This window comes from Callorhinchus milii, unplaced genomic scaffold, assembly GCF_018977255.1.
Source record: "Callorhinchus milii isolate IMCB2004 unplaced genomic scaffold, IMCB_Cmil_1.0 Scaffold6, whole genome shotgun sequence".
Taxonomy (NCBI): Eukaryota; Metazoa; Chordata; class Chondrichthyes; order Chimaeriformes; family Callorhinchidae; genus Callorhinchus; species Callorhinchus milii.
In genome coordinates, this window is record NW_024704747.1 from 6,213,989 (window position 1) to 6,235,616 (window position 21,628).

At 39.7% G+C, this 21,628-nt stretch overlaps 1 protein-coding gene across 1 annotated transcript in view; it reads right to left on the reverse strand.

Annotated features, from left to right (window-relative positions):
- arhgap15 (Rho GTPase activating protein 15) overlaps nt 1–21,628 on the reverse strand; it is a 317,810-nt gene that overhangs the window by 253,433 nt on the left and 42,749 nt on the right. The window contains 2 exon segments of the mRNA XM_007896359.2: nt 2,072–2,161; nt 13,415–13,502. Coding sequence (XP_007894550.2) covers nt 2,072–2,161; nt 13,415–13,502 — 178 coding nt within the window.

Genomic DNA, 21,628 nt, shown 5'->3' on the forward strand with positions numbered 1-21,628 from the left:
CTGATGATAGGTTCCTCGCGTGACACTTATCTGATATTCAGTACAGCGCAGGCTTGATCAATTGACCCCAAAATATGGATGGCCTTGCTCCAGGAAAATAAAAGGACACCTTTGTCTGAATTGTATCTCTTCAAGCACAAAGTCAGAGAAAAGGGAGAGCAATGTTGTTGAAAGATTAGGAGGACCTTGTGATTTTGTCATCCATCCTCACACCTGCAGGAGATTGTGTGAAGGTGTAAAGGCATAACTGGGAATAGTAATTGAAGAGATAATTTGTTGTAAAAAAAATATTTTTGCATTTCGCCCACAAAATACATAGTCAATTCACTTTACAATATAATCTGTGAAGCACTTTGAGACTCTCAACAACGTGATAAGGCTCTATATCAAATGCAAGGATTATTATTATTATTGTTGTAAGCTATTTGTTGCAGTAATTTTTTAAAACACACATGTAATTTTTAAATAAATACAGAAATATATATTTGAAATTACTGTACGGTAAGCAGCATGACAATTTTGCAAACTCAAAATCCATTAGAGAAAACATATAAATGTTAAATCACCTCTCTCAAAAGTCCATTTTGCATATTTAAACCTGCAATCACCTCGATGCAATCATCGGAAGAGGCAAAATAGCAATTGATTTATGGTGAAACCTTTGCCTGAGCAGATCACACAATGATGCTTGATAAATGAATGACAGTCTGTGGCACTTTTCTTAAGCACTTAACCCCCTGCTGTTGATTGACATTATTGTCCACCTTCAGGATGATTTTATTTAGTCATTACATACGCTGTTATGTTGATGACACTTCGGATTATTTAGTTTTACAGCGTAATCCTTTCCAATCCTCATCGCCTCAAGTTTCGGACCAAATACGAAGCATTAGAGCACATTGAAAACGTTTCAAGCACATCAGTTAGCTCGTAAACCAATGTTATTTGAGAAAATATTGTCCTGTTATGAGTAAAGCTGATGCAATCCATAACACTGCAAAGTAAACTTCTCCCAGTCAGTCGAGTTTGCTAATCATTGGATAGAATCTTGGGATATGCATGTACTTGTCCATACAAAGTTATGAAAACAAACATAGTGGTCACCAACATTTGAACAAGATTTTGTGTAAACATTGCACTTTTTTTTATTAAACACTTCAAATTCAAGGCTTGGTGTCAGCTTGACGTAGTGCTCTCATCTCTGGATCAGAAGGGTATGAGTTCAAGTCTTGCATCAAGACTTTGAACTTAATGACCAGGTGTTGAAGGTGCTGTCCTTCAGATGAGACATTAAACCAACCTGTTCAAGTGGATGTTAAAGATCCCATGGCACAATTCGAAAAGAAAAGGAACTTTCTCCAAGTATCATGGCCAACAATCCCCCAAATCAATTGATCATTTACCTAATGGCTGTTTATGGGACAACAACAACAACAACAACTTGGATTTATATAGCGCATCCACGCTGGACATTGCTGAGTGCAAATTAGTTGCTGCTTTCCATTACGATATTCACAGTTATTACATTTTACAATAAATCTTGTGAGATGCTTGAGTCGTCAACAACATGAGACGACACCATATGAAATGTTTCAATAATAACAATCCTGAGTTTCCAGAGCTCATGAAACTGTATAAGGATATTGTCGGTGATCTTCCAAAGGTAGATTTAAAAGAAATTGAAGCATAATAGAACACGTTACAATGGGATCAAAAATGCATCCATTTCTAATAGGATTTCTTAAGCAGGAATGAAGTGGCGACTCCTTTGGGCATATCACATAAATCATGTTGGCGTCATAGAGTCTAGAGGGTTGGTGTTCCAGTATGGAAAAATATGGTTCCAGTTCCCTCATTAAGAAACCCTATTAGAAATTGTTGCATATTAGACTAGTATTACACTGGAAGATGCATAGTGTTGTGCTACTCTGCATGTTCTTCAAAGATCAAGATCTTCTTCATTCAGATTTTGGTGTCAAAGATCTTGTGTCCTCACAAGACTCCAAACAATGGGTTGAGGCGACTGACAGCCTTGAGTAACATTATTCATACTAACAAAACCATTTCCTACCTGAAGCACGTTCTTTCTGCTGGATTTGTCTTTGGCCCATTCAATCTGAGCACCATGCAGTTCCACACTCTCTGGTTTATGGGACATTTTCTGTACGTTGGAGGAGAATAAAAAAGGATAAAACATCACCAAATCTCAGAACTACATAGTCTCATTATTACATTAAACCATACAATACAATACAAAATTACATTTGTAAAGCATCTTTCATGTCATGAGGGCGTCCCAAGGCGCTGAACAGTCAGGGATTAGGACTGGAGCGGAGGTGGAGTTTGGGGGTTGGGATGAGGGAGGGTGGAAGGCAGAGAGGGTAGGAGGGTGGCCAAAGACACGGTCAAAGAGGAGGGGCTTGAGGCTTACCTTGAAGGAAGCAAGAAAGGGAGCGAGGTGAAGGAAATGTGGGATGGAGTTCCAGAGGGTGAGGGCAGAGAGGCTGAAGGCCTGACCAAGGGTGGGGCCAGTTGGCCAGGGGACATGGAGCAGGCCGGAGCCTGTTGAGCGGACGGAGTGGACAGGTTGATAAGGGGTTAGCTGGTCAGAGAGGTAGGAGGGGGCAAGGCATTGGATGGCCTTGAAAGTGAGGATGAGAATTTTGAACTCGATTCTCCGAGGGATGGGGAGCCAGTGGAGCCGGGCGAGGGTGGGGGTGATGGGGTCACGGAGCCTGGTGCGGGAGAGGACACAAGCTGCAGAGTCCTGTATGATCTGCAGCTTGTGGAGGAAAGAATTGGGAAGGCCGACAAGCAGGGCATTTGAATAGTCGAGCCTGGTTGTAATGAAGGCATGTGTGAGGGTTTCTGCAGCCTGAGGGGTGAGGTAGTGATGGAGTCGGGCAATGTTGCGGAGATGGGGGGAGGGAGAGCGGGTCATGGCACAGATTGGGGGAGAAAGGACAATTGAGGATCGAACAAGACACCTAGGTTCCTGACTGGCTTGGTGAGGTGGAGTATGCATCTATGGATGCTAATGCTGCCAGTGCCTGAGGTGCCTGAGGTACACGGTAATGATAAGTTTCACAGGACTTGTTCAGCAAGGCCAGCCCCCCTTACCCATTGCAGCATTTGGCTCACATTGTCAAAGTCAAGTCTCTTACATGAGAAAGAGAGACTGTTCAACCCCTCTTGGATGAAGACCTGCTTGAGTCTGTCAGACATGTCTCCTCAGAATGAATTCAACAACAACAACAACTTGCATTCATATAGCACCCCTCATGCCTTGAACATATTCAAGACTGAGATAGATAGATTTCTTATTGCAAAAGGGATTAAGGGATATGGGGATAAGGCAGGGTCAGGTTAGTAGCTGGAGTTAGATTAGAAGATCAGCCATGATTGAATGGCGGGACAGGCTCGAAGGGCTGAATGGCCTACTGCCACTCCTACATGTTATGTTATGTTATGTTATGTTATGTTATGTTATGTTATGTTATGTTATGTCATGTCATGTCATGTCATGTTATGCAGGGTGGAGTCCCAGAACTCTTAGGGATTTCAGCCTCAGGGAATCTCTGCGTATCCCTCCCCAAGGGGGTTATGCTACATATCTTTCCAAACTTGAACCAAGTGACCCAACTCAGGATTGCAACTCAGAAACTTCTTGCGCCAATGAAGAAAAGCTACCTGAGAATATAACAATGTGTCCTTAGAGGAGGAAACACTTATCAATCAGTGCAAGGAGTACTGAAAATGGAAATGAACAGGAATTAGAGTGATAAATATTTCAAAATGCATTTCACTTGCCAGGCACATCTCTGTAGAGCCTGTCTACCCCAGGGAAACCCTGCTCACATCAAAAACTTGAAAGTGTGAGGGGCTTAGCAGAGCCACTAGGATTGAAACCCAGAAACTCTTGTCCCAATTCCAATGCTAACCCAACTAATCTACACGATATAAACACTGTGATTTTTGGACAAGTTCTAGATTTCCAAGGTCATTAAACAGCACTTTTAAGCATTTATTTCTTGGTTCTAGGAAATAACATTCTGATATCTTGCTTCATATGGGACATATTTTATTGCTCCATTTGAAATTAAATATAAAAATTTATAATTTTGTTCACAGTATAATTTAATGAAGACATTTTTAAATGTCCTTTTGTGAATGCCGGTAACTTTTTTTTGCTCATAAAGATTATTAAAACACTTCTTAAATTTTTTACTAGCCAGTGTGCGCACCCAAGGTCAGGTACATAAAAAGCAAAAGCTCCTTCTCTTCTTCCCTCCTCTCCCCTCCCCATTGCTATGGCTTAAAATATTCCACTTTCCTGCAAGTCTTTTTTATGATCTCTCTGTGAATTGCCACTTCAACAATAACATTGCGTTCACCAGTCAGGAACTGGTTTGACCTGATCCATTGGCAGAAATTAATCTTTCATTATCCTTCAAAACTCGAATCCAGATACTTTGCAAATCTCAAGATCAACCCTGGTGCCTTGTCAATTCTGCATTTCAACACCAAAGCTCTTTCATCTCTCGCAAAAAAAAAGTGCTGATTTTCTTTTATTAAAAAAAGGCAGAATGGGAGGTTTGCAGAATTCTGTAACGTTTCCTAATTCAAGGGTGCTTGGCGTCTTCTAATTTCAGCTTAGAAATGCCAATGCGGTTCTGAAAGAGTTAATTTAAAAAAAATTGTCAAACCATTTCATTATTGAAATGCTTTATAAATAATGTTTCTTTGTGCACAGCCCAAATGCTGGCTGGTGGCAGCGAGCCATGGTGCCTTAGGTTCTTGCCAAATGCATCCTGAGCATAGATCCCCAACCAATTCCTGTGGACCTTGGACTCAGAGTTCTAGAAAATCGCACACTAACATGGAAAGCATGGCTCAATTATCATTCACCACACACTGGAAGTGCACCATAGGAGGGAGGACTAACATTGTTGCACATTTTATCTTTTACCATGAGTTTCAAGTCCTCTAGCACCATCCTCTGACCTCCAGTGTAGATACAAGCTTGCAAGAGAAACGGCTAAACCCGGACCTTTTCTTTTACCACCTATTGTCAGGAATTTGAACAATATTTAGTGACTGCACCTTATCAAGTAACCCATTACTTTTTCCTGCTTTACTCCAAATCTGCTACTCTTGAAACGTAAAGTTAGTGGGACACTCATACGTCAGTAAAAGATCTGATTACATATTATAAATAAAAGCTGAAGTCCACTTGCAACAAAGCTGTTGATTTATAGTTCTTAGTTGACTTATAGTTCTTAGCTCAGAAACATAGCTGCCAGATTATTATTTTCCTTTGGGTCCTGGCAAATCCCTCATCTCACGTCTTATCAGCCGTTGAGTCCCAACCATACGTATGATATGGTCCCCACACAGTAAGGCTCCAAGTGACTTTCATGTAACAACTCTGACTATTTAGACCCTAATATTGGACGGGCAGCTCAAGGTCACGCAAACGTCTTAAGCGACATTATATCAAGTCAAATAAAAAAGTAATCTTTGGCTAATCTTTCTCATTTTAAAAGGTGCAGAGTTTGTCCCCAGGAATACACTTGAATATCCATACAATACAATTGATATAGTGTCTTTCACATCGGGAGGACGCGCTAAAGAGCTTGACAATCCTGCATGGGGACCTGAGCTGGAAGTTGGTACTGAGTCAGGGAAAGGTGACTGAAAGCAATGTCAAAGAGGTAAGTTCTGAGGCGTGCCTTCAATGAGGGAAGGGAGCGAGCACGTTGGAGGGACTCTGGGATGCACTTCCTGAAAGAAATCTAAAGAGGTGTTCCAACTCAGAATCGTAACTGCATCGTGAATTTATAAAACCTCAAACTATGAAAACCCTGGTAGGTAACGAATTAATTCTATGTCAATGTTGTTTTACCTATAGTAAGACAACAATATATCCCAGAAGTATTCTCAAATACATAGGACTTTTCCTATGACGATTATTTGACTACTGTAGTGACATCTGCAGCCAAATGCCAAACATTTGTGAAAAAAGGGGGTTAACATAAACACCACTCATTTTCAGATCCTATCATTAAGAATAGACACCAGCTGCTTGCATTTTGAAATGAGCACGCAGGCAGCTACAAAAGAAACAGAGGGGCTACTTAAAAAATCCACCAATTTGACATCATTATATGGGGAAAAAATTGTATTCAGTTATTTTTAACGTATAAAATAATTAGATGTCAACTCCGAACGTAATGTTATCCACAAGCAGTTCTAAGGTTTTTTTTTAAAATGTAAAGTTATATGTCTTGGGTGAATATTCTTTTTAAACCTTTGATTTCTATTCTTGCCACTCTGTGCCTGACGCAATATCAGCTGATGCCTTCCAGTTTTCGAACAGAGGAGGGAGTCTTGAAAGGACATCAAACTGGAGGCAAGTAACTCCAACAACAGACGCAGATATTTAAAACCTACATTTGAATAAGATGTCTCTAGGACAGTTTTAACCTACATTTCAAATGCTGCAGCTTTTACTTTTTTATGTAATCAGGAAAGGTTGCATGCCTTTTTTTTATAGGGAAGACTGGGTGTAGTTTGCTTACGATTTAGAAATCCTTGCATTTAATAGTGTCTGATCACATTGAAGTGCCACAAAGCATTTCGCAGAGTTTTTCTGTAAAGTGTAGTGACTATGTATACGTCGGTGAACACAGCAGGCAATGTGTGCACAGTAATGTCCTGCAAACGACCATGAATAACCTACAAATGACCATGAAAAAAAATCATTTTTTTGTGTAAAATGTAGGGGAATTGTTGGCCAAGACACCAGGACATAGTACAATTGGATCTTTAAACGTCCACCTGAAAAGGCAGATGGGACTTCATTTTAAAGTCTCATTGGAATATCAGCCTGGACTTAGAACCCAAAGTCCTGATGTGGTTGGTAGCTTCTTTGAGCCCTTTCATTGCCCACCTTTCTTCTGAGCAACAAAAACACAAGTCCAGTTTCCCAGTGAACAATGCAACTGTAGAAAACAAATTTAGAAGCTGTTAAACTTTTAACAACTGGCTTTCTGCAGAGCACCCAATAGGACTAAGAATTTGTTCACTCCAATAATAACGCCAATAAAAATGAAATGCTGGTTATTAACATCTAAACCGCTTGGTCCATATATACAAAAAAGTCCTCAATAGGTTTAAATGACTCTTATTCACTCTTCAGGGGAAAAATATGGGGAATTTGAATTTTTTAACTGCCCTTGTAAAAGGACCTGTTGTTGAGTAACTACGGTGCTCAATGGATCAGTGATTTGTACGCTGCTCTTTCACCTCCAGGATCTGGGCTATGTTCCAAAGCAGACAGATGGGATGAACATTTTCTTCCTCTGAGGGTCATTAAGGGCCCTAAAGTGAAATTAGCTTCAGCAAATTCAACGAGTTCCCAATGGGCAATTATTTCATACTAAAAGACTGTACACAAATATGAACAATCAGTGCTGCTCATAAAGCTATAGTGAATAGTATACTAATAATCCTTGTATTCGATATAGCGCTGCATCGTGTCAAAACATCTAAAAGTGCAATAATTACCCATTAAGTGTAGTGACTGTGATTTGGTAGGGGAATGTATGAGCTAAGTTGCACGCAGCGGACTCCCACAAATAGCCAAGAGGTGAACGGTCAATTGGCCAGAAAACTATGAGAAACAGGATACAGATTGAACCATGTAGGTATGCAAAATTTGCATTGCTGCGTTATGGGATGAGGATGCAACTGATATTAATACATTTGTTATTGGGAAATAGGTGTTCCATTTGCTGGAAGGCACATATCTCACCTTGAGATGTGTGCAACTAAGTCATCAGAAGGTGATGATTTTCAAGATACAGGGTGGTTCCTAGTGACTGGAAAATCAGAGTTGCTCCACATTTGAGCGGTCCTAATAATAATCTTTACATTATAGCGCTGTTCACGTATACTGCCTAGTCAGGGAGCACAGTTCTATTGGTGCTCCAGGCAGCTATTTTCTCTTTGCCTTGGTGATGCTGAGTAAGTGGTTCAATTATACAGCTTAAATCAGGTTATTAAGGGCTAACAAGGGCACTGTATCATTTATTAACTGCTAATTCATGTGAACAGACTCATATCCATAAAAGAAGGCCATCCAAAAATGGCATTAGGTTTTTAATAAATGTTATAATTGTGAGAGCATGTACTGTGTGCACATGTGGGTGTGGGTGTGTGCAAGCGAACACATGATTATTCCTTTTGGAAGTAGATTCATTTGATTTCCATGTAACTTCCACGCATACTACATTACACGATTTTATGTCTAAGTACATGGTATGGATTTAAAAGTATTTATAATGTCTCATTCAGCTCCAGTCTGCAGGTTTCACCCACAAAATATATAGTCAATTCACTTTGCAGTATATCCTGTGAAGTGCTTTGAGACGTCTTGAAGATGTGATGAGGCGCTATATCAAATGCAAAGATTAATATTATTAGGTTTGACCAAACAGCATTCTAGTCCACATTAATTTGATACTAAGGGCTGTACACAAATATGAACAATCTGTGTTGCTCATAAAGCTATAGTAAATAATATGTTAATAATCCTTGCATTTTATATATTGCTGCATCGCATCAAAATATCTCAAAGTGCTTTGCAGCAGTTACTGTTAAGTGTAGTGACTGTGTATTTGGTTTGGGAATGCGTCCACCAATTTGCACACAGCAGATAAACTCCCACAAATAGCCAAGAGGTGAATGGTTACCAACTTGCTGTGTATCCTGGCTGAACAAGAAAAATCTTGTCCCAGGGAGGAATTTTATATATGACATGACTGTGGTTCGTTTAAAAATGTTTTGCAAAAACAAAGCATTGTTTCATAATAGAGTAATGTGGAAATAAAACAGAAGGGAAATAAAAACAGATTTTATTGTTCTTTTGAGTGTCAGTATGACCAGAGTTGGCCAGGGAAAAANTTGTAGTCTTTTGAATGAGATGCCAAACCGAGATGCCATCTGCCTCTTCAGAGTGAAGTTAAAGATCCCACAGAACTATTTAATAATAATAAACCTTGCATTTGGTATAGCACCTTATCACATTAGTGAGATGTCTCAAAGCGATTCCCAGAATGTACTGTAAAGTGAATTTTATTTTGTGAGCAGCCAATTGTGCACGGGAGTGTCCCACAAACAGTCGTGGAATGAACGAACAAATTATTATTTTATTTGAACCATAAACCCTATATAATCTAATACTTAAAAAGCAAAGGAAATGTCTCCCAGTGTCCTGCCCAACAATCTCCCAGATAGATTTGGTCATTCACTTCATGGCTGTCTGTAAGCGCAAAATTGTCCCATTCACCTACAAAATACACACAGGAACTACATTTTGCAGAAAATCCTGTGAGGCTCTCTGAGATGCCCTTCTGATTTGAAAGTCACTATATCAAATGCAAGGATTGCTATAGTAAAAAGATGTAAGATTGAAAAAAGAAATGAGCGCAGAGAAGTTTTTTTTGTGTACAAACATCTCCCTCTCTCGACACGATGGTGTTAGTGTTAAACAACCCAGAGCACAACATGAACTGCGAGTGAAAAACAAATAGGAAAACTAGGTGTGGCTTTAAGTAAAAGTAATCAAATCAGTGTTGTGAACAGGGCATTGACACAGATGCTTGATGTGAAATTAACTCTATCAGCCATGATACAGGCAGTCTACTGTAACACTGTTAACGTGGAATCACCCAGAAGAAGAAATCAAATTAATTTGGTCTGAAATCAAATAATCATAATAATATGCTACACTTCTTTAAAAGGAGTTAAGCGATCCTATTTGAAAGCATGAAATAGCAATTGCTCAATCCTGAATTGCAAATACAGTTGTAAACAGGTTCTAGACAATTACCAGCCAGATATCACACATTCCTTTCATGGATTCATTAATTTACTGATTGGCTGAATTTGTTTATGAGTCTATGGTTTATGGCTTGTGGTGTTTGACTATAACTCCCTCAATGTATGTAAACTAAAACATTTATAATGGGGTTAGGTCCATTTAGTGCAGTACTTAGGCTCTTTTTACCATGTTTTAGTAAACACGAGAATGGCCTAAGTGATTGAGTAAATTCCACTTATCACATAAATTAAGGTTTACTGTCTAATTTGTTTATATGTCTGTGTTACAGCTTTCTCTTTGCTGTCATTGAAGCTACGAATGATTAGTTAAATTATACTCTTGTAAGGTAAACCTCATTTGAATACATATCTTAATTCAGTATTTCAGCATTGCTAACTGCAAGTAATGCCCCACATCACAGTTCTGGCTAATTTTAATCCACATCAATAGTTTCTGACAGCATTTCGTTTTAGTGCTGATGACATTTTGCAGACCCCAAATCCCTTCCTGTTAACTTCTTCAAGGTAGGACACTCTTTTTATTATACCTTATCTTGATATTTCGGTTATTTTTCTTTTTTATAAAAAAAAGGTTTAGCCTGAGGTTACATGGTAGCGAGAGCAGCAAAAGCACTTGCTTCACAACCTGCAGGTCACAGGTTTGAGTTAAGTGAATACTAATAACTGAATCTGCTAGCCCTTATATCCCCTGAGCTACAAACTGTGATAAGCCCAATTGCTCAGATTGTACAGTCACTCTTAAGATGATGTGCATCTAAGATCTCAGTCGTGTACACCCTTACACAAGCAAAAACAACAGCATGTATATATCTAGTCCTTGTCAGCTTTATTGGTTACAGACTTGGAACTGGTCAAGTTTGCTGTGTTATTTTTCTTTTAAACAAAACCTCAATAAACTATCCTCTCCCATTTCCAATTAATAGAGGTTCAAACAAGTTCAACGGATAAACTAGTCTTTTCTGGTCCTAACTACAATTTGTAGCAGGACATTATTTGAAATGAATCTGCCAGCTTCAATTGCGTCCATACTGTCAGCTTGGTAAGTGTGTATACTTGATGATAAGAAGAGAGAAAAAANGACATTGTTCGACTTGTTCTTACAATAAGTTCAGTGTTTATGGGACATTCCTGTGTGCAAACTGCCTGCCGCCTTTGTCTACAAAATACACAGTCGCTACACTTCACAGTAAAATCCCATGAAGTGCTTTGAGACATTGCTACACCTGATATTGCACTACATCAAATACAAAGATTATCATTATTCTCTATTACATTTTGCCCACAAAATATACAGTCAATTTCACTTTAGAGTATATTCTGTGAAGCGCCTTGAGACATCTTGACGATGTAATAAAGCTCTATATCGAATGTAAGGAATATTATTATTAATATGCGACATTAAAACAGGTGTGCATATGGACACAAAACAAGAAGAGAGAGGATTTTTTTAAAATGAAGTTCAGATTTCAATTCCTGTGACATTCATCCAGCTTCATTTCCATTATGCCATAACTATTGATGAAGAAACAATTTCAGATGCGAAAGCATTTTCAAACTCCACTTTCATTTTGTCAAAGAATGCAGTCGAGCTGTCCAAAAGTAGCATTTGGAAGAAGTCTGATTTGAATGATAGAAATGCATTAAATTAAAAAGACATTTGCACACTTCAGCGTGCGAGTGACTTTCTGTCATTCTGAAGCATTTTTTTATTGAATATCAAACATTATTAAATTGATGAGGTGTAAACAACACAGAATGTTTCACTCTGAATAAAAACGTGTTGAACAGGAGCCCATGGAAAAACGGTATACATATAGCACTTGCTTCACACATCTGTGATCTTAGCCATGAGGTTCATACTAAAAGGATCTGCAGTAACCTTTGCATTTGTAACTGGTAGCATTTTGATTGAATTCTGAAAAAACAGTGCTGGCATTACTGAGAGTAAGGAACCAAATTCTGCCCTTCATTTTCTTAACAGGAACTCCACGTCATATTTATTTCCGATTGTATACAGTATTTAGGAAACCAATGCAAATCTTTTTACTTTTTTGGCAACTGTATTATTTGGAGGACTAGATATATTTTGTCAATGAATTAATAAGTTTTAAAGACCAAATAGGTCCTTCAAAGGACAACTTAGGAAGAGACACTATAAAATAACAGGGGCTGACAGGCGTGTTAAATAGATTTTTCACATCAATGTTTACAAATGAAGAATGTGGTCAAATTTCAGATCCAGTCATTGGAATCAATGGGAAATGAATAACTGGATTGTAATTTAGCTTCGGGAAAAGGGCTGAGTATTAATTACATAATTAATAAATTGTTTTCGTTGGTACTTATTTAGATAATTAGAGGCACCTGTAATTCCCTCTTTGCACACGGCGTTTAATTATTCATAATACACTTGCATTTGCACATGGCTTGCAAACTGTGAACCATGATCAGCAAAGCTGATCAAATTCGAGGTTGCAGCTGAGGGCATGTCAGATTCTGGCCTATTTTTGCACTTTGACGTCTTTCAGGAATCGTAATTACACAGATTCTGGGATTTGGTAAATCAATGTCCAAACTCGCTTTTCAAATACCACAAATTAGATCTTAATTTTCTCCTCAACCTTTCCAGCATCAAGCCTATAACGCTAACCCTCATTTATGACTGGAAGCTTGCTAGCTTTCCTTTAAATTTACAGAAGAATTCAACAAAGCTTTCTTTCACATATCAATCTGTCCACATAACAGATTACAGTTCGGTTTCAAAATGTGCTGCTTCCTATTGCTTGCAATTATTGGGAGAGTTGGCCCCCTATTTTGCCGGCTAAATTCTTGTGTGATGCTATGATATACAGTATGCATTTCCCATAGTGCTTAACATTTCAATCCCTTTGATAGAAATCCTGGTCATTTTGTCAGGATTATTAATGGCAACTGCATGTTAAAATTGCCCAAATGCCTGCACGGCAAGCTGAGTTACTGATTTTACTCAACTACTACATCAAAGGAGTTTATTCATTTTGACTCCTGCACAGAGTGCACCTTCCCAGCCGCACATCACTTCAATGAGGTCTGGCAGTTCCTGCCCACCCCTGAGACAACTTAGCAGTGGGCTATTGTCAAAGGCAAGGCCCCTTCTACCCATGCTGCTGTATACACTGTGTCACTGGCTGCTCCCTGGCCCTGGTCCCACACAGAGGTGCATGCTTTTCTTACCCTGAGCGTCTTTCAGCTGCAAGGTAACAAAAGCTGCCACACTCAAAGTCCTTGATTTTTTTTTTCCCCAGGTCTGTCACAGTTAGTTATTAATGCCTCGTGAATAGGAAAGAAAATCAGTGGTCCTGCATCTCCCTTAAGGCTTGGCTTTATCTAACATTGCGTTTATTCCCATCTCACCTTCAAACTGACTAACAGACAGCATGAAGCATTTAACTGGAAATCAAAGCTTGCTTGTCAAGGGCAGGTTTTGCTTTAACAAGATGTCACAATGCATATCTTCATAAGAGCTTACCAAACTGGCTAAAGTTTGTTGTTTTCGCTCCTTGTAGAATTCCAGCTTGTTTTCCTCAAGACAAACCCAGGAACTTGTCCAGTTTTTCCTGTAAAAAAAGGGATACTCACAGTCTTTTGAATCACACAAAGGCGGAAAAAAAAATGCACTAGGGTATTAGCAGTGCAGAAGATTTATAATCATCAATACTGGCACAGTTCTTCATCAATTAATCCATTAATAATCACTCTCACAAGAGGTTTGTTATTATATTCATAACAAGATAATTATATTCTTGAATTTAATTTGCTTCCACTGCATTTTAAAACCATCGTCAGCGATATAAATGAGGTGATCAATCAGGACCATATTTGTCACGCTTAGAACACAAAATGAGCTGCTACGACTTTGCCACCGAAGCTCTCTTCTCCTTAAAAAATTAAGATTAGGGTTCGGACAAGGGATTAAATGCAAATAACAAAATAACGCCTTCATTTATTCCCCCACACTCTTTTAAGCTTGGGGGGGAAATACGCTAAAGCGCTTTGAGATGTCCTTCCAACCTGAAAGTGCTATATGATTGTATTTTAATACGTCAAACACAGGGAGCAATGCTAACATTTAGAAAATGAACTATTTTCTCGTTTGGGTCACCCAGTGTCAGCAGCGAGCACTCTCAATACAAGATGTAGAGAGTGCAGCCCATCAACAATCTCCCAAGACCCTTAACTCAGGTGATCAATTGTTACTGCACCAGAGTGACGTTTTCCATTCCCTACACTAGGAGTCCTGTGGACCCATCCTCTGAATAAGATTCCTAATTTAGTTTGGAGGGAGTTTCAATAGCCTTGAGGAGCCACATAGAATGATATGTACGGAAAAAGGCCATTCGACCCAACTAGTCTGTGCAATGCTGAGTTGTGATTGTCCAAGCTCAAGACTTTTGAATCAACGTGCTATTCATCTGGGCTCGATTAGAATCCAGGTCGCTGCTGTGAAAGCCCAGTGCTTTACCCATTGCACTACCTTTTCCCTCATTAATCTCCATTTAATCTTGAAGCGCCAAAGAGGAGTTCCTTTGTTTGTGTATTACTAGATCTCAGTGCCCGTCAACAAGCCAACCCATTTGTGGCCCCACGTTACCCCATTTAAACCATGAAAATCACGTCTGAACTTAACTTGACCAATCTATGGTGAAGCTCGTTCAATTTTCAATCTATCTCTTACGTTTTCATTGGAAAAACATTAAAAAACTGCTCCCAAACTTCCAAAAATAAAGCTGGAGGGAAGCAGAAAGCTTCTAAAGCTGGAAATAAAGATTATTGTAGGTAGAGACAAGTAAATGTAAAAAATAATATAACAAAGATGGAAAGGTAAAAAGGAAGAAGAGACAATAGAAAAGTGACAATCGGACAAGCAGAAATCTTTGAAATGTTTTGCTTTCAATCATATTTCTTTGAGATAATAAATCTGACATTTGACTATTTTTACTTGTTTTATTGCTGTAATATTACGTTTTTCTCAAAGTAATTACATTGAGAGGCTGGAATCCGTGGAGACATACTAACAATCTGAGGGGTAGTAGTAACTTGCATTTTTATAGTACCTTCTCAGCTCAGATGCCTCAAAACACCTCATAGTAATTACTGTCAAGTTGCAATGATTGTTCTTGCATGCAAGCCACAGCAGCCATTTCACCGAACCATGAGGTGAATGATAAATTTATGTGGAGAATCCCTCTTTTTTTNCAGACAACACCATGGGATCTTTTAACATCCACCTGAACAGATAGTCGGGACTTTTGGGTTTAATATCCCATTTGAGCAACAGCACCACTGACAGCGTAGCACTCTCTGATGATTGGAATGGACTGCCGATCTGGGGTGTGAGCAAGCTGGCTTTGTGATTTTCAAAGTACTCAGTCGGGCAAAATTTTACAGAACATATGTTCAGTTTCTCAAAAACCTTTGCTCATGTCACGCACTGCCACTGTGCTTTGGAATTTTTACTGCTTTTGAAATAAAACGTCAGCCTTCAGTTCAGCCTCGAGAGAGAAAGAGACCTCCACTATTATCTGATATACAGAAATAAATACACACGTAGATAACAGTGAGCTATTGTTGCAACATTGTTAGCTCTGTTGTACCAGCAATGCGTTTTATTATCACAGAATAGCTAGGATGTAACTTGGCAATTTAAATATTATAGTTCTGGCTCTCTGTACAATGATAATAATCCTCGCATTTGATATAGCGCCTTTCAGGTCAGGAGGATGTCTCAAAACGCTTCACAGGATTTGTGATCTGTTGAATATAGTGACTGAATATTGAAGGTTACCCAGCAGCCAATTTGTGCACAACAATGTCCTACAAATGGCCACAAAATGAATGAACATTTCTTTCTGTGGATGGAGAGGGTGGGGGGAGCAGTTCAAATTATATATATTGAGAGCCTGGTGTTTGTGAATTGGGTAGATAGTTGTCAAAGAATGCAATTGATGGTTCAAATTGCATAAGATTGTATATTTTATATTTTATTAAGCAACTTTTATTTACTGCGGACAGTTTGAATACAACGTTTTAGTCAAATGTGACCAGAACTGCCAATAAACGAGACAGTGGCTGGAATTCACAGGTCAGCTCCTAACTATGATTAGTTTGCAATATAAAAACATTTGATGCTTTTTATTTTAAAAAAGCAAATAATCAAATTCCACATCTTTAATTAATGTTCCCTAGCTTTGAATATGATGCATATTTAAATAGTTGTCTGAAAAAGTAATAAAGGCAAAAATAATTTGGAGGAAACATTTCTTGTAAGTCTTCTACATTTACATTTACATTTATTAAATTATTTACTAAATTAATTTTGATGCAAATCACTTATTCCCTTTTAACACACACGCACAGAATACATATTCATACTTCCAGTGAATATCTGGATCTCAGTTACCTGCAATTGTACAGATGGTGAATGTGGAAACATTCCAATAACAGCACAGATAGGGGTTTCCAGCAAGTTTTTCGAAAATATTGCAATTTTAATAATAGTATGATAATAATCCATGCATTTGGTATAGCGCCTTATCAAGTCACAGACATCTCAAAGTGATTCACAGAATATATTGTGGGCGAAACTCGGGGATAACCCCTCAGGAAAATCAGGAGCTGCACATCATTTTAATTTCTCGTCTGAAGGACAGCACCTCCAACAATGAGTTCCCTCAGGAGCACACTGGAGTGTCAGGCCAGACTGCGAGCTTAACACGGGGCTTAAACCCACAACTTTCTAGTTTAGAGGAGCGAGTGCTAGCTGAGCCAGGATAATATATGGGTAAGTATTCATATTGAAAGCACCTTCATCTGGTTAGGCCTCAGCTGGAGTACTGCGTTCAGTTCTGGGCACCTTACTTCAGGAAGGACATTAAGGCACTGGAAAGAGTGCAGAGGGGATTCACGAGAATGATACCAGGAATGGGGAACCTTAGCTATGAGGACAGGCTGGAGAAGTTAGGACTTTTCCCATTAGAGCAGAGGAGGTTACGCGGGGACCTGATAGAGGTCTTCAAGATCATGAAAGGTTTCGACAGGCGAGATAGGGAAAAGCTGTTTCTGCTGGTAGGTGTGTCTGTGACCCGTGATCACAGTCTTAAGATATCTACCAAAAGAAGCAGAGGGGAGGTTAGAAGAAATGTTTTCACTCAGGGAGTTGTTCGAATTTGGAATGATCTGCCTGATTCGATAACAGCTCTTAAGGGAGAACTGGATAGGTATCTGGGGAAGACGGGTTTGCAGGGTTATGGGGAGAAAGCTGGTGATTGGGGTTAGTGAAAGTGACTTGCTCTGTCAAAGAGCCGGCACAGACTCGATGGGCTAAATGGCCTCCTTCTGTGCCGTAACATTCTATCAATCTATGAATCTGCACTGGCCATCACTTTAACCTTAACCAATTCCTTTTCAAACACATTCACTATCAACTATAATTCCGTGTTGCAAGTTATACAGTATGTACCACTGAAGTGTTTCATGCAATTATTATTATTCTACAAGTGAGGTTTACTGCATAATTCATGTACAACTTCATCATTCAGGAGGTTTCACGGTCTGCCTTGCAATCAGCATAAAAATCATAGCAAATGTTGCAGTGCTCTCTTTCTGCCATAACTCTGGTTTGTTCCTTGAGTTTATTCTTTGGATTGTTTTGATTCCAGGTCAGAGGCAAAGGGAAGGTTCCTGTGATTCTCAAAGTGGGCAGCTGGGAAACAATAGACAGGACGTACAAAGTACAAAAGTATCATCAGATTGAACTTATCACCTTTCAGGAAGAATAAACATACTGTATACCATTTTGAGAAATGTAAAGACACATGTAATATGTGCTTTCTGCCACAAAGCAAACAAATATTCAAGTCGGTCAGTAGTTGGAATGTAAATAGAAATAAAATCATATACAATAAAATGAAGGTACAGTCAAAACAACTGATGTGAAATCTTTCCAAAGGTGTTGAAAATCAATACCAAATGTGGAACTATTTATGCATAATGTCCACTTATCACATCTTCTTGCACATATATTCCAATTTATTTCCATTTCCCCATTAATATCTAGGAAACTGACATAAATTACATGATACATCGCCCACAAAACATACAATCAATTCACTTTACAGTGTATTCTGTGAAGAGCTTGAGACATCTATAAGATGTGATAAGGCACTATATCAAATGCAAGGATTATTATTATTATTATTATAAATGCATTATATGGGATCCTTTGTCACCAGTTTAAAACAACACATCCCCCATAATCACATATACAACCCAACTGATCCCTTTCATGCCTTGCCTAGGTATGAGGTGTCTAGACAATAGCTCTGCGAACATATTAAAATGCCGATAAGTCTTATTTTCTAAATGAATGTCATAATACCCAGTGTACAAACACTGCTGCGATCATTTCTTGCAACTTTATTTGAATTCCTCGCAGTGCAACTGACTGTCACATTTTGATCACATCCCATTTTATGGCTGAAAAATTGAGCTGAGTCCCTGCTATACCCGAGTTGTGTTCTACAAGATCAGCGAGTAACACGCTGAGGTGTCAGAGAGAAAAATGCAGATGACAGGAATTAAGGTTTTCGTGATGATTTGGATATTTAGAAATGGATAATATAGCAATGCATCTGCTCACACCCCCACCCCACTCAAATTTTCTCCCTTTCCTCTTAAAGTTCCTGGCTTGTGTGGGGCTGGCAGCTTTGTTCCATTTCGTACATCTTCAATGTGGCATTCTATATGTGTACGACAACAACACAAAGACATTGCTATAGCGCCTTTCACGTCAGGCGGATGTCTCAAGTCACTGGACAGTTAAGGGTTTGCAACTGAGCTGAGGTAAGCATCAAGAGGGGTGGAGGAAGCCATGGTCAAAGAGAAATGTCTTGAGATGGGCCTTGAAGGAGGTGAGGGAGGGGGTGAGACGGTGGTATTCTGAGATGGAGTTCCAGAGGGACGTCGGGAGGGGGGGGGGTGGCAGAAAAGCTGAAGGCCTGACCGCCAATGATGGGACTTGCAGGTAAGGAGGACATCATGGAGCAGGCTTTTGCCAGCCAAGCGGAGGAAGCGGACAGGTTGGTCTGGTGTTAACAGGTCACCGGGGTAGAGAGGAGCAAGACCATGGAGGGCTTTAAAAGTCAGGACGAGAATTTTAAACTCAATTTCAAACTCTTGAAAGATGGGGAACTAGTGGAGCCGTACAGCATCCAACAAAGTCTTCAGCTTTTTGACCTGAGGGAGCGAAGGTGGGGGGAGGAGAGATGTAAGAGAAGAGAAAATATCACAGTCACACCAAATCATGACCTGCTGACTCCCTACCAACCTGCCCACTTCCTCTGTTCATCGGGCTCCAGCCTACTCCATGTCTCCCACCTGACCTGCCCTACCATCGGAGGCCGGGCTTTCAGCCTCTCTGCCCCCACACTCTGGAACTCCGTTCCACAGTCCCTTCGCCTCGCTTCCTCGCTTGCCTCCTTCAAGGTCAGTCTCAAGACCCTTCTCTTCGACCGTGCCTTCGGTCGCCCTCCCACCTCTCTGCCTTCCCTCACCCCTACACCACCCCTCCCCCATGTTCGGGCCCCGACACCTGACTGTTCAGCGCTTTGGGACATCCTCCCAACGTGAAAGGCGCTCTATAAATGTAATTTTGTTGTTGTTGTTATTGCAACATTCACACCCACGTACTTTTAAACAGAAGTCACTGAATGGACAGTGATCGATCCAGATGAAGAACACAAGCTTCCTTGTTCACTTACTGGGACGGAGAGAAATATATCACTCCTAACATACTTACTAGCAGAGAGCAACAAACTTAGCACAGACTGAGAAGCAAAGTCTGGGATCTACAGAGTCCGCGCAACTTAATTTCAGTCTGGACTAAAGCTTCACAAATTGAGCCATCAGAGGAACTATTGGAGTTATTCACATAATCTGATCCTTACTCGAAGGTCATTACATTAACTGGTGTGGCAAATCTTAAGTGTTGAAATGCGATATAAGTGATGCATGACCACAGGGGTGTGTGTGTGTGTGTGTGCAAATTACAAGTTTTGCTGTGTGGCGCTTCCTTAAGCAGACACCAGATGGCAACAAAACCAGCATCACCCGCACATAAAGGATTGAGGAAAAATACAAAGTACGAGTTGGTTTATTCTAATGCCTTATTTATTGCCGTGAAAAAACATTTGTATAATTAGAATGGCCAGCATGCTAACTCCTGTAGGATTTCACAGCCCACTGCGTTGGATGCAGCAGATTTATGAAGTGGGTTGAAAGGAAGGGTGATGGCAAAGGTCTCCCTGTGGTGTGAGCCAGGTTGAATTTATTACATTTGCTTTTTTTTTCTTACTCTTCCTGACTGTTATTGTTAATGCACTAATCTGTTCTGCAGCAGTTAGATCAAAGTAATCATCACTAAAACTGAAAGCCAGACAACAGTAAGTGAGATCAAAGCCAGACGACCTATTTTTCAACACAATTTCAAATGCCTTCAGGTGTAATAAGACTAGCTCCTGACAGAAATCACTGAAAATATACACGCGGATACACCATACTAAAAGCACGGTAAGATCCAGATACATCAGCAACTAGTGGAGTTTGTTAAGAAAACACTGTGTTTTGCCATTGCACCAGAGTTAAATCTAGATCAGGAATTCAACATAATGATGGGGGTGAATAATGTTTGTTCTTTAATTATTGTTGAATTCAACCTTTTAAGTAAGTGCTTTGAGATATCCTCACGATTTTAAACTGCATAAGGGGAGAGTGGGATTGATTTGGATAGCTCTTTTCAAAGAGTTGGCACAGACACGATGGGCCAAATGGCCTCCTTCTGTGCTGTTTAATTCTATGATCTATGAAATGTAAATCATATTGTACATAAAGCTTTTTTACAGCTGGACCAATAGTTCTCAATCTTACTCCAAAGCTTCATGCAACTTGATCTTGCAAGAACATTCTTTATTCTCCTACACCAAAGCAATCTAATTGCATGACTATCATATTGAAAGGTGTCAAGGCCGGTCTCAAGACCTTTCTCTTTGACCGTGCCTTCAGCTCCCCTCTCGACTCTCTACCCCCTCCTCGCTCCCTCCCTTCCCTCCCCTCACCCTGACCATTTCCCCCCTGCTTGGGTCCTGACCCAACTGTCCAACGCGGTGGGACGTCCTCCTCCCGACGTGAAAGGCGCTCTATAAATGAAATCTTGTTGTTGTTATTCTGTTATGATAAGAGCAAAATGGGCGATACAATTTATTTCCATTCAGTAATAGAACCTTTGCTTGATCACTCAAATGAGCCCATGAAGAAAATATTACAAGTGTGCACTTTGGAAAGTGTGGAAATCAGTTTGGGTGAGTAGCGAACGCAGTGGGTTAGCCACACTCTCAGCTCTGGGACTACAAACATAGTGCAGTCGGGCTGAGTTGACTTAACATGTTGTGTTGTTTAGTGCATTAAACGTATATTAATAATCCTTACATTTGATGAAGCCCCTTTCGTGTCAGGAGGACATCTTAAAGAGCTTCATAGGATATACTATAAAGTGTGGTAACTGTGTATTTTGTAGGTGAATGCATATAATATTTAATGTATCAATTGTTTACATTCCACATGATCCTCCACCCCTCCTGATGACCTCTATTCCTTTCTCCCTCATGTATCCATCAAGCTTCCTCTTAAA